The sequence below is a fragment of the Lynx rufus genome, unplaced genomic scaffold (assembly GCF_022079265.1).
Source record: "Lynx rufus isolate CCGP_SWC_20201006 ecotype Redwood Valley unplaced genomic scaffold, mLynRuf1.p SCAF_13, whole genome shotgun sequence".
NCBI lineage: Eukaryota > Metazoa > Chordata > Mammalia > Carnivora > Felidae > Lynx > Lynx rufus.
The window spans coordinates 43,923,659-43,938,200 of record NW_025814827.1 but is presented as its reverse complement, the minus strand read 5'-3'; the positions used below and the strand labels follow the sequence as shown (position 1 = coordinate 43,938,200).

The following is a 14,542-nucleotide window of genomic DNA, read 5'->3' as shown; positions in this document are numbered from 1 at the left end:
TTGATCTGCCGAATTCTGCTCTCAGTATCTCCCAATCGATCAAAGATTCCATCCATCTAGGAAACTAACCAGGCTCTGGACAGTTTCTTTTATAAAGTGAACCAAAATAGTTGATGGCAACACCACCTCTTCTTTAAAATAAAAATAAGTAAATAAAAATTGTTTAAAAGTTGTGGCAGTTTCCTGTTTATCTCATCACTCTGGCAGGCATTAACCATCAGATGAAACCATTCTCTCACCACCTCCTGTGGATATTTCCCTGGTCTGACTTCACCATTCATCTCCACAGACTACAGAAAGACATGGGAGAGACCAAAAACACATCCCTGGACACCGTCATGACAGGCTTCATTCTCCTGGGCTTACCTCACCCCCCCAGTCTGAGGACCCTCCTCTTCCTGGTCTTCTTCATCATTTACATCCTGACTCAGCTGGGGAACCTGCTCATTCTGCTCACCGTGTGGGCTGACCCAAAGCTCCACACTCGCCCCATGTACATTTTTCTGGGCGTGCTCTCATTCCTGGACATGTGGCTCTCCTCAGTCATTGTCCCTCGGCTAATATTGGATTTTACTCCTGCTAGCAAGGCAATGCCCTTTGGTGGCTGTGTGGCTCAACTGTATTTCTTTCACTTCCTGGGCAGCACCCAGTGTTTCCTCTATACGTTGATGGCCTACGACAGGTACCTGGCAATATGCCAGCCCCTGCGCTACCCCGTGTTCATGAATGGGAGGTTATGCACCATCCTCGTGGCTGGGGCTTGGGTGGCCGGCTCCATCCATGGGTCTGTCCAGGCCACCCTGACCTTCCGTCTGCCATACTGTGGGCCCAACCAAGTGGATTACTTTATCTGTGACATCCCTGCAGTATTGAGACTGGCCTGTGCTGACACGACCGTCAATGAGCTTGTGACCTTTGTGGACATTGGGGTGGTGGCTGCCAGTTGCTTCATGTTAATTCTGTTCTCCTACGCCTGCATAGTCCGCGCCATCCTCAAGATACACACTGCTGATGGGCGGCGCCGAGCCTTCTCCACCTGCGGCTCCCACCTAACCGTGGTCACAGTCTACTATGTCCCCTGCATTTTCACCTACCTCAGGGCTGGCTCCAAGAGTCCCCTGGATGGGGCAGTGGCTGTGTTTTACACTGTTGTCACTCCATTACTGAACCCCCTCATCTATACCCTGAGGAACCAGGAAGTGAAGTCCGCTCTGAAGAGAGTAACAGCAGGTGGAAAGGCCACCAGAGAAAACAAGTAACTACAGGCCCAGGGACTTCCTGCCTCACCATTGCTACCACACCTCTCAGCTTCTGCTGCGTGTGGCAAACGTTCCATAAACTGCTACCTTACACTGAACTGAATTAATTCTATTGAGAAGAGACTTCTGAACTCCTTGTATTCATAATCTTTTCTTCTCATTAAATTGGTTCAAATTGTTTGACATTATTTGTTTAGAAACAAATGGACGCATTACTTCTACCCCTTGGCTACCTTGTGAGATATGAAAATGCTTTAGGAAAGGCTGAAGAGGATGAGAATGTGACAACAACTTTGGAAGTCTGTTCTGCCAGAAAATTCGACATTCTCTTTGCCCCTAAACCCTAGACTTCTATAGCTTCAATGTTTCTTTGCTTATGCATGGCATTAACATTCCCCAGCACTTCAACTTGAAAATACTGGATCATGTATGAAGTTCCCTTCCTGTTCCTCGCTGTCCCCATGTGTTGAGACACCAAATTCTGTCCCCTCCACTTTTACAATGTCTCTCTTGATGTCCTGACTAGTCTTTTGTCTTCTTCCTCCTCATCCACACCATAGTGAAAATTACTCTTCTGAAACGTACAAGCTATAGGACTCTCCAGTGAATGTAAAAATAAAGGCAGGTTCCTCAATCTGGAGTTCAAAGTGCAAAAAATCTGAACCCAACATACCTTATCTCCCAAGATGTCTCTACCCTCTCTTCCCTCCCCCATCCTGACTGATTTACTGCAGGCCTCAAGCATGCCCAGGGCTTGCCTACCACAAGCTTTCCCCTCTACCAAGAATACACACCCATCAAAATTCATATTGTCCAATCTTTTAAGGACTTTTTTTAGAGAGTGTGAAGCTATGTCATCCAAATTTTAAAACTCTTCTTTTTTTAATTAGAATATTTGTACCTTCTTTTTTTGTATTTGAATGTAGTTGACACACAATGTTACATTAGTTTCAGGTGTACAGCATAGTGATTCAAGAAGTCTATACATTATTCTGTACTCACTGTGAGCATAGCTCCCATCTGTCACCATTCAGCACTATTTCAATATCATTGGCTATTCCCTGTGCTGCGTTTTTATTCTCATGACTTATTCATTCCATAACTGGAAGCCTGTATCTCCCACTCCCCTTCACCCATGTTACCCATCCTCCCACCCCTTCCCTCTGGCAACCATTAGTGTGTTCTCTGTGTTTATAGGTCTGATTCTGCTTTTTGTCTGTTTGTTTACTCATGTGTAAAACTCCTCTTAATGAAGATCTTGGCCTTTATGTTTCTTCCAACCGACCTCCTTCACCACCCTGTACCCTTCAAAACACATGCAAAGAACTCTTAAGACATTTGGATGGATTATACCAATTTCCCAAAAGGAAATGGATGGCCCACTCAAAACAGGATAATTTGAGAAGGGTTTCTTGACATAGGAGCTATTTACAAAGATATGGGAGTAGAGGAACCACAAGGAAAAGCTGATGAACCTGGGGCTTAGTAACACTCCAACTATTTACCATCCCTAGGCAAGAAGGGACAAGGGAGGGAACAATTAGGAGAACCTGGAAAAAAAGGGTCACATAACTCACACATGCCTTCTCCTCTGGAGTATTAACACACTTGTAGATATCCCTGTAGACACTAGGTTTTCCTAAAAATGTACTCTTGTTGATGATACCATTTTACACCACCTGAGGTAGGGTGTACTCTTGTTGGTGAGAGCATTTTCCTCCACCACTCATTTGGTTTATTTTTCTTAGGAACTAAAACTAAAGAGAGGTTAACTGCCACCATGAGAACATACTCGAGACATCTGAGTATCAATGTGGTCCTAGAAACTCCACAAACATGAGGACTAAAAAATAACTGGACAATAGGATGTTGTATCTTGGGGTGCTTGGGTGGCTCAGTCAGTTGAGCATCTGACTCTTGATTTAGGCTGAAGTCATAATCCCAGGGTCATGGGAATGAACCCTGCATTAGGCTCCACAATGAGTATGGAGTCTGCTTGGGATTCTCTCTCCCCCTCTGCCCCTTCCCTGTGCTTGCTCTCTCTCTCTCTCAAATAAAAATAATAAAAAACTTAAATTTTTGTTTAATTTTATTTTTTATTTTTTAAATTTACATCCCAATTAGTTAACATATAGTGCAACAATGATTTCAGGAGTAGATTCCTTAGTGCCCCTTACCCATTTAGCCCATCCCCCCTCCCACAACCCCTCCTATAACCCTCAGTTTGTTCTCCATATTTATGAGTCTCTTTGTTTTGTCCCCCTCCCTGTTTTTATATTATTTTTGTTTCCCTTCCCTTATGTTCCCTTATGTTTTGTCTCTTAAAGTCCTCATATGAGTGAAGTCATATGATTTTTGTCTTTCTCTGACTGACTAATTTCACTTAGCATAATACCCTCCAGTTCCATCCACATAGTTGCAAATGGCAAGATTTCATTCTTTTTGATTGCCTAGTAATGCTCCATTGTATATATATATCACATCTTCTTTATCCATTCATCCATCGATGGACACTTGGGCTCTTTCCACACTTTGGCTATTGTTGATGGTGCTGCTATAAACATGGGGGTACATGTGTCCCTTCGAAGCAGCACACCTGTATCCCGTGGATAAGTGCCTAGTAGTGCAATTGCTGGGTCATAGGGTAGTTCTATTTTTAGTTTTTTGAGGAACCTCCGTACCGTTTTCCAGAGTGGCTGCACCAGCTTGCATTCCCAACTTTAAAAAAAAAATTTTTAAAGGAGCATTGTACCTTGTTCAACAAGGAGTATAGAAAGCACAAAAGTTCCAAAGCAAAGGACACAGAAGCTGGGTTCATCCTCAAGTACTTGACAAGGTCAAGAGATGCTCAAAATTCAGAGCTCAGGAAGCTTCACTCTAAGCATCATGGAAGATACTCAGACAAGATGCACTCCAATTCTTCTCCACCCTGAGAACATGTTTTAGACTGTGAGATTGTATCAGAACATCCTGTGGAGCCAGGGTTTGAACTTGGAATTATCTGATTCCCAAGTCCATACAAAACTAGTGTTCTTTAAATGTGACAACTGAGCTGAGTTCCCAGTTGGACCCACAGTACAACAGTTTCCTCTTGGACTGCAGGTCCAAGACCCCCAGTGGATGCCTGAAACCACAGATAGTACCAAACTCTATACATATATTTTTTCCTATGCAGACATACTATGATAAAGTTTAATTTATAAATTAAGCACAGTAAGAGATTAACAGCAATAATAAAATAGAATAACAACAATATGCTCTAATAAAAGTTATGTGAATGCATCTCTCTCCCTCTCAAAATATCTTACTGTACTGTGCTCACCCTTCTTCCTCTTGTGATGATGTGAGATGATAAAATGCCTACGTGATGACATGAAGTGAAGGGGCTGAGGTAGGCATTGTGAGGTAGCATTAGGCTACGACTGATCTCCATACAATAAGTCAAAGGGAGGATCATTTGCTTCTGGACTACGGTTGGCTGCAGGCAACTGAAACTGTGGGAAGTGAAACTGTGGTTAAGGGGCGGGGGACGAGTATAATTCTAAATACCTTGGTTCTCACCATCTGGTAATGGCTTACTCTAACCTCTAGCACCCAACCTTCGTCCAAATGGAAATGGAAGCTGTTAGGTCAGATAGAGGATGGAAATCCTACTGGAAAAGATATAAAGTATAAGAGAAGTGATCAGGGAACCTATGTGGCTCAGTGGGTTAAGTGTCTGACTTCAGCTCCGGTCATGGTCTCATGGTTCATGACTTCAAGCCCCACGTGGGGCTGTCTCCCATCAATGCAGAGCCTGCTTTGGATCCTCTGTCCCCCTCTCCCTCTGCCCCTCCCTGACTTGTGCTCACTTTCACTCTCTCTCTCTCTCTCTAAAAAATAAATAAACATTAGATCAGTGACTTTAAAAAGAAAAAGAGAAGCACTCTTTCGTCTTGACCATGGTGGGCTGCGGGCAAGCGTGGTAGAAAAATGTGTGGTTTAGAAACTTCTGACTTTTAGGGAAAAGTATGTATAAAAACAAGGTCAGAATGAATAAACCCATAGAAGCCCTTATGGATACTCCTCATAGTCACCAAATACAAAAATACCATACTGAGTGAGGAAAGAATCGATAATTTACATGTCTTAAAATTTTATTTTTTTTAATGTTTATTTATTTATTTTTTTTATATATATGAAATTTATTGACAAATTGGTTTCCATACAACACCCAGTGCTCATCCCAAAAGGTGCCCTCCTCAATACCCATCACCCACCCTCCCCTCCCTCCCACCCCCCATCAACCCTCAGTTTGTTCTCAGTTTTTAACAGTCTCTTATGCTTTGGCTCTCTCCCACTCTAACGTCCTTTTTTTTTTTTTCCTTCCCCTCCCCCATGGGTTCCTGTTAAGTTTCTCAGGATCCACATAAGAGTGAAACCATATGGTATCTGTCTTTCTCTGTATGGCTTATTTCACTTAGCATCACACTCTCCAGTTCCATCCACGTTGCTACAAAAGGCCATATTTCATTTTTTCTCATTGCCACATAGTATTCCATTGTGTATATATACCACAATTTCTTTATCCATTCATCAGTTGATGGACATTTAGGCTCTTTCCATAATTTGGCTATTGTTGAGAGTGCTGCTATGAACATTGGGGTACAAGTGCCCCTATGCATCAGTACTCCTGTATCCCTTGGGTAGATTCCTAGCAGTGCTATTGCTGGGTCATAGGGTAGGTCTATTTTTAATTTTCTGAGGAACCTCCACACTGCTTTCCAGAGCGGCTGCACCAATTTGCATTCCCACCAACAGTGCAAGAGGGTTCCCGTTTCTCCACATCCTCTCCAGCATCTATAGTCTCCTGATTTGTTCATTTTGGCCACTCTGACTGGCGTGAGGTGATACCTGAGTGTGGTTTTGATTTGTATTTCCCTGATAAGGAGCGACGCTGAACATCTTTTCATGTGCCTGTTGGCCATCTGGATGTCTTCTTTAGAGAAGTGTCTATTCATGTTTTCTGCCCATTTCTTCACTGGGTTATTTGTTTTTCGTGTGTGGAGTTTGGTGAGCTCTTTATAGATTTTAGATACTAGCCCTTTGTCCGATATGTCATTTGCAAATATCTTTTCCCATTCCGTTGGTTGCCTTTTCGTTTTGTTGGTTGTTTCCTTTGCTGTGCAGAAGCTTTTTATCTTCATAAGGTCCCAGTAATTCACTTTTGCTTTTAATTCCCTTGCCTTTGGGGATGTGTCGAGTAAGAGATTGCTACGGCTGAGGTCAGAGAGGTCTTTTCCTGCTTTCTCCTCTAAGGTTCTGATGGTTTCCTGTCTCACATTTAGGTCCTTTATCCATTTTGAGTTTATTTTTGTAAATGGTGTGAGAAAGTGGTCTAGTTTCAACCTTCTGCATGTTGCTGTCCAGTTCTCCCAGCACCATTTGTTAAAGAGGCTGTCTTTTTTCCATTGGATGTTCTTTCCTGCTTTGTCAAAGATGAGTTGGCCATATGTTAGTGGGTCTAGTTCTGGGGTTTCTATTCTATTCCATTGGTCTGTGTGTCTGTTTTTGTGCCAATACCATGCTGTCTTGATGATGACAGCTTTGTAGTAGAGGCTGAAGTCTGGGATTGTGATGCCTCCTGCTTTGGTCTTCTTCTTCAAAATTCCTTTGGCTATTCGGGGCCTTTTGTGGTTCCATATGAATTTTAGGATTGCTTGTTCTAGTTTCGAGAAGAATGCTGGTGCAATTTTGATTGGGATTGCATTGAATGTGTAGATAGCTTTGGGTAGTATTGACATTTTGACAATATTTATTTTTCCAATCCATGAGCAGGGAATGTCTTTCCATTTCTTTAAATCTTCTTCAATTACCTTCATAAGCTTTCTATAGTTTTCAGCATACAGATCCTTTACATCTTTGGTTAGATTTATTCCTAGGTATTTTATGCTTCTTGGTGCAATTGTGAATGGGATCAGTTTCTTTATTTGTCTTTCTGTTGCTTCATTGTTAGTGTATAAGAATGCAACTGATTTCTGTACATTGATTTTGTATCCTGCAACTTTGCTGAATTCATGTATCAGTTCTAGCAGACTTTTGGTGGAGTCTATCGGATTTTCCATGTATAATATCATGTCATCTGCAAAAAGCAAAAGCTTGACTTCATCTTTGCCAATTTTGATGCCTTTGATTTCCTTTTGTTGTCTGATTGCTGATGCTAGAACTTCCAGCACTATGTTAAACAACAGCGGTGAGAGTGGGCATCCCTGTCGTGTTCCTCATCTCAGGGAAAAAGCTCTCAGTTTTTCCCCGTTGAGGATGATGTTAGCTGTGGGCTTTTCATAAATGGCTTTTATGATCTTTAAGTATGTTCCTTCTATCCTGACTTTCTCAAGGGTTTTTATTAAGAAAGGGTGCTGGATTTTGTCAAAGGCCTTTTCTGCATCGATTGACAGGATCATATGGTTCTTCTCTTTTTTTTTGTTAATGTGATGTATCACGTTGATTGATTTGCGAATGTTGAACCAGCCCTGCATCCCAGGAATGAATCCCACTTGATCATGGTGAATAATTCTTTTTATATGCTGTTGAATTCGATTTGCTAGTATCTTATTGAGAATTTTGGCATCCATATTCATCAGGGATATTGGCCTGTAGTTCTCTTTTTTTACTGGGTCTCTGTCTGGTTTAGGAATCAAAGTAATACTGGCTTCATAGAATGAGTCTGGAAGTTTTCCTTCCCTTTCTATTTCTTGGAATAGCTTGAGAAGGATAGGTATTATCTCTGCTTTAAATGTCTGGTAGAACTCCCCTGGGAAGCCATCTGGTCCTGGACTCTTATTTGTTGGGAGATTTTTGATAACCGATTCAATTTCTTCGCTGGTTATGGGTCTGTTCAAGCTTTCTCTTTCCTCCTGATTGAGTTTCGGAAGAGTGTGGGTGTTCAGGAATTTGTCCATTTCTTCCAGGTTGTCCAATTTGTTGGCATATAATTTTTCATAGTATTCCCTGATAATTGTTTGTATCTCTGAGGGATTGGTTGTAATCATTCCATTTTCATTCATGATTTTATCTATTTGGGTCATCTCCCTTTTCTTTTTGAGAAGCCTGGCTAGAGGTTTGTCAATTTTGTTTATTTTTTCAAAAAACCAACTCTTGGTTTCGTTGATCTGCTCTACAGTTTTTTTAGATTCTATATTGTTTATTTCTGCTCTGATCTTTATTATTTCTCTTCTTCTGCTGGGTTTAGGCTGCCTTTGCTGTTCTGCTTCTATTTCCTTTAGGTGTGCTGTTAGATTTTGTATTTGGGATTTTTCTTGTTTCTTGAGATAGGCCTGGATTGCAATGTATTTTCCTCTCAGGACTGCCTTCGCTGCGTCCCAAAGCGTTTGGACTGTTGTATTTTCATTGTCGTTTGTTTCCATATATTTTTTGAGTTCTTCTCTAATTGCCTGGTTGACCCACTCATTCGTTAGTAGGGTGTTCTTTAAGCTCCATGCTTTTGGAGGTTTTCCAGACTTTTTCCTGTGGTTGATTTCAAGCTTCATAGCATTGTGGTCTGAAAGTATGCATGGTATAATTTCAATTCTTGTAAACTTATGAAGGGCTGTTTTGTGACCCAGTATATGATCTATCTTGGAGAATGTTCCATGTGCACTCGAGAAGAAAGTATATTCTGTTGCTTTGGGATGCAGAGTTCTAAATAGATCTGTCAAGTCCATCTGATCCAATGTCTCATTCAGGGCCCTTGTTTCTTTATTGACCGTGTGTCTAGATGATCTATCCATTTCTGTAAGTGGGGTGTTAAAGTCCCCAGCAATTACCACATTCTTATCCATAAGGTTGCTTATGTTTATGAGTAATTGTTTTATATATTTGGGGGCTCCGGTATTCGGCGCATAGACATTTATAATTGTTAGCTCTTCCTGATGGATAGACCCTGTAACTATTATATAATGTCCTTCTTCATCTCTTGTTACAGCCTTTAATTTAAAGTCTAGTTTGTCTGATATAAGTATGGCTACTCCAGCTTTCTTTTGGCTTCCAGTAGCATGATAAATAGTTCTCCATCCCCTCACTCTGAATCTAAAGGTGTCCTCAGGTCTAAAATGAGTCTCTTGTAGACAGCAAATAGATGGGTCTTGTTTCTTTATGCATTCTGATACCCTATGTCTTTTGGTTGGCGCATTTAATCCATTTACATTCAGTGTTATTATAGAAAGATACGGGTTTAGAGTCATTGTGATGTCTGTATGTTTTATGCTTGTAGTGATGTCTCTGGTACTTTGTCTCACAGGGTCCCCCTTAGGATCTCTTGTAGGGCTGGTTTAGTGGTGACAAATTCCTTCAGTTTTTGTTTGTTTGGGAAGACCTTTATCTCTCCTTCTATTCTAAATGACAGACTTGCTGGATAAAGGATTCTCGGCTGCATATTTTTTCTGTCTAGCACCCTGAAAATCTCGTGCCAATTCTTTCTGGCCTGCCAAGTTTCAAAAGAGAGATCAGTCACGAGTCTTATAGGTCTCCCTTTATATGTGAGGGCACGTTTACCCCTTGCTGCTTTCAGAATTTTCTCTTTATCCTTGTATTTTGCCAGTTTCACTATGATATGTCGTGCAGAAGATCGATTCAAGTTACGTCTGAAGGGAGTTCTCTGTGCCTCTTGGATTTCAATGCCTTTTTCCTTCCCCAGTTCAGGGAAGTTCTCAGCTATTATTTCTTCAAGTACCCCTTCAGCACCTTTCCCTCTCTCTTCCTCCTCTGGGATACCAATTATGCGTATATTATTTCTTTTTAGTGTATCACTTAGTTCTCTAATTTTCCCCTCATACTCCTGGATTTTTTTATCTCTCTTTTTCTCAGCTTCCTCTTTTTCCATAACTTTATCTTCTAGTTCACCTATTCTCTCCTCTGCCTCTTTCATCCAAGCCGTGGTGGTTTCCATTTTGTTTTGCATTTCATTTAAAGCGTTTTTCAGCTCCTCGTGACTGTTCCTTAGTCCCTTGATCTCTGTAGCAAGAGATTCTCTGCTGTCCTGTATACTGTTTTCCAGCCCAGCGATTAATTTTATGACTATTATTCTAAATTCACTTTCTGTTATATTATTTAAATCCTTTTTGATCAGCTCATTAGCTGTTGTTATTTCCTGGAGATTCTTCTGAGGGGAATTCTTCCGCTTGGTCATTTTGGATAGTCCCTGGTGTGGTGAGGACCTGCAGGGCACTTCCCCTGTGCTGTGGTGTATAACTGGAGTTGGTGGGCAGGGCCGCAGTGAGTCCTGATGTCTGCCCCCAGCCCACCGCTGGGGCCACAGTCAGACTGGTGTGTGCCTTCTCTTCCCCTCTCCTAGGGGCGGGATTCACTGTGGGGTGGCGTGGCCCGTCTGGGCTACTTGCACACTGCCAGGCTTGTGATGCTGGGGATCTGGCGTATTAGCTGGGGTGGGAAGGCAAGGTGCACGGCGGCAGGGGGGGAGGCTTAGCTCGCTTCTCCTTAGGTGATCCACTTCAGGAGGGGTCCTGTGGCAGCCGGAGGGAGTCAGATCCGCTGCCGGAGGTTTGGCTCCGCAGAAGCACAGAGTTGGGTGTTCGCGCGGAGCGAGCAATTTCCCTGGCCGGAGCCGGTTCCCTTTGGGATTTTGGCTGGGGGATGGGCGGGGGAGATGGCGCTGGCGAGCGCCTTTGTTCCCCGCCAAACTGAGCTCTGTCGTCCGGGGGCTCCGCAGCTCACCCTCCCTTTGTCCTCCAGCCTTCCCGCTTTCCGAGCAGAGCTGTTAACTTATGACCTCCCAGACGCTAAGTCGCGCTTGCTGTCGGAACACAGTCTGTCAGGCCCCTCCGCTATTGCAAGCCGGACTCGGGGGCTCTGCTTGGCCGGCGAGCCGCCCCTCCGCCCCGGCTCCCTCCCGCCAGTCCGTGGAGCGCGCACCGCCTCGCCGCCCTTCCTACCCTCTTCCGTGGGCCTCTCGTCTGCACTTGGGTCCGGTGACTCTGTTCTGCTAATCCTCTGGCGGTTTTCTGGGTTATTTAGGCAGGTGTAGGTGGAATCTAAGTGATCAGCAGGACGCGCGGTGAGCCCAGCGTCCTCCTACGCCGCCATCTTCCTGTCTATTGTCTTAAAATTTTAAATACTCATTTCTGTTTACCAGTCACTACTTGCTAGTTTTTTTTTTAATTTTTTAATGTTTTAAACTAAAAGTTTTTTAGACTCTATCTCCCTCATAGTTTCAATGAGGCACCTAAATTTTTATTTTTCATTTTTACGAATAATATACATATTAAAGGTCATTTACTTCAGTGTGAGATCCTGTATTTAAATGTTGGGTATCTTTGATTTTATGTGTTGGGACTCCACTATGAACCCAGATACATTTGAGTCATTTGAAAGATTGAGATTCTCTGTTTGTTTTTTAATATTAATGTTGATGAGTAGTGGTTTTAAATGTATTTTTGTTTATTTATTTATTTATTTATTTTTAATTTTTTTTTATGTTTATTTGAAAGAGAGAGAGAGAGAGACAGAGAGCAGGATAGGAGCAGAGAGGGGGAGACACAGAATCCAAAGCAGGCTCCAGGTTCTGAGCTGTCAGCACAGAGCCTGACATAGGGCTCGAACCCACAAACCCTAAGATCATGACCTAGCCAAAGTCAGCCACTCAACCAACTGAGCCACCCAGGCTCCCTGAAAGATTGAGATTCTTTGGGTAACTTGACTTGTAGTTATGTAGTCATCCAGTGTTTTATAGCTCTTACTCATTTCATGACTGATTTATATTTAAAACATATAACAAGCACATGATATCAGCATTGCTTTCAAACATCATACATTTCTCCCTCTAAAAGGCAATGAAGTCCAGTTCTAAGGGTCACATTTATTTTCCCTTTATTTTCAAAGACATGTTTTATAAAAGGTCTACCCTTTCTCTGTCTTCACTAGAACATAAGCAGGACACGCAGGGAATCTTTTACTCACTGATGGCACCACAGCAACTGAAAGAATGTCTAGCACATATTAGGTACTCAGTAAAACATTTGTTGAGAGAAAACCATCCCTTTTTCCTTTATTTCATAGTCACCACCGCTAAGTCCCTCTTGTTCTGTGTATGCCAAAAGACTGACTCAAAATTAGCTGATAAAAGAACCTAAACATCCAATGCTAAGGAGAAAAGAAACATGGAAACAGATATATCTCCTAAAATGTAGAGAAAGAGGAACTCATATATGAGAAAAAACTTCTGCATTTCCCTCTATACTCAAAATGAATAGGCTACAATGTTGAACAAATGTCAAAGACTTTGGGATAGCATACAAGAGTTACAATCCAAGGGGTGCCTGGGTGGCTCCATTGGATGAACCTCCAACTCTCAATTTCAGCTCAGGTTATGATCCCAGGGTCATGGGATCAAGCCCTGTGTCAGGTTCTGAGCTGAATGTAGAGCCTGCTTAAGATTCTCTCTCTCTCCCTCTGCTCCTCTTCTCTGCTCACACACTCTCTCTCTCTCAAAATAAAAAAATTAAATTAAAAATTTAAAAATATGTTTAAAAAAATTACAATGCAAAACAAGAAAATCTTTAAATTGGATGTTAGATTTTACTGTCTGTGCCCATCATCCAGTGCTTTCCTGGGCATTTCCTGCTGTCTGTCTCCTTCCCCACCTGCCCTCAGCCTCATTGTATGACCTCACTCCTCCCTTCCAAATAGGGGGGTTCTCTGTGATCTTCCCTTCACTCCTTAAGTCCACAGACCTTGTACTCTCCAATGTGCTGGATAAGTCCACTTAAAAGTTAAATAATATCAAAATAAGCCCTCCGAGAAATACAAAAATGAGGACATATTTCACAGAATTAAAAGCAACATTAACATCTCAAGCTGAGACATTTGCATTTGCTTCACCAATTTCAGAACCTCCCAGGGATAAACGAATGAGTACATGACTTACTATTTTGCATAAACAAAAGTACTCGCCAAGGGATCCTTGCTCTGAATAAAGAGCCTCCCCCAAAAGCAAATTCTATCTTCAACTCTTAGGGGGATCTTGGAAGTACAAATAAGCAGAAGGAGGAGGGAAAGCAGAAGAAAGAGAGAAAAAGAGAGTAGTCAGTGGTTCAGAAATACTAGGATTCACTTTCGGAGTCCTCTGTTACATTCTTCCAAAGTTTAAAATTAGAGGTGTAAGCAGGCATCCACTCAGGAAATACAGTTTCTCACTGCCACGGTCACCTGTGAAGTTGGGTGCAGCTGAAGAGGCCTCGTAGCCACCGCGTGTCTCACGGGCACAGAGGGCAGAGGCAGAGTCTGTCCTCTGCAGCTCGGCCAGGAGGAGGTAACTGGATGCATCAGAGCGACCAAGGAACGAAGGAAAACCACCTCTCCTCTCCCAACCATCCAGAGCACTTCAGACACACGTGTGGGGGCTCCGCTGCCACGTTGCTGGTACCAATCCGGCCCGCCCAAGCCAGACGTCCGGTTCGTGCGCTTGGCCCGCACAGAGGCTCCTTCCAGAGCCGTCCCCTCCGTGGGCTGCTGAACGCCTTGTCCCGCAGCGCCTGTGAGAACACGCGGGTCCTTGGCAGGGCAGCGCTCCTGGGAGCCACAGCGTTATTTAAAAGGAGAACACTGCCACCGCTGGAGGAGATCCTCAGACAGACACAAGTGACAGCGAAGCGGCAACGGTAGTGATCGTAGTCGTAGCAGCAGCCACGGTAGCAGTAGTAATCTGGGGACGGTTAGCACCACTTCGGGAAAATGTGGCTCAGAAAAGACTCCTTCATTACAAAGACCAGAGGTGGCAAGCATTCAGCCGCTAGAAAATTATTTTGAAACCCCCCTGCAGAGTTCGCTACTGACTCGAGCCTTACTTCCCACCGTCAGGGAAACATAAGGAAGGAAATCCCCCCCACATCTGCTGTGGGACCCCCCGGGCCAGGCACTGCATCCCCGGTGCCTGAGCCGCTGGAACCGGCAGCAGAAGGTCCGTGCCCTCCCTGGGGCTGAGGGAGGAAAACCCAATCTGGATGCAAAACCCAGAAAAAACACCAGGGTGGGAAGCTCCTCTCTTGACAGGTGACTTTCAGCTTCTGCAGGAGCAGTTGCCGGTTCCCTTAGAGCAGTGTCCTCGCGGGAACGTTTTCTACTGGTGAATCCACAGGCTGTAGTCCAGGAGATTCTGTGAACACTGAACAGTAGAGTGGTGTATAAAGAACAGGAGATGACAAGAATAGGAAGAATAACACAAGGCAAAGGCAAAAAATAGTCAATTTGACAATGTTAACAGTTTCCCTTTTGCATGACACAATAAAATA

At 43.2% G+C, this 14,542-nt stretch overlaps 1 protein-coding gene across 1 annotated transcript; it reads left to right on the top strand.

Moving 5' to 3' along the window:
- Window positions 1-221: 221 nt before the first annotated feature.
- LOC124508185 (olfactory receptor 10G2) lies at window positions 222-1,259 on the top strand. Its single transcript, XM_047074602.1, has one exon. It carries the CDS (start codon window positions 222-224, stop codon window positions 1,257-1,259), a length of 1,038 nt encoding a protein of 345 aa, XP_046930558.1.
- Window positions 1,260-14,542: the final 13,283 nt, after the last annotated feature.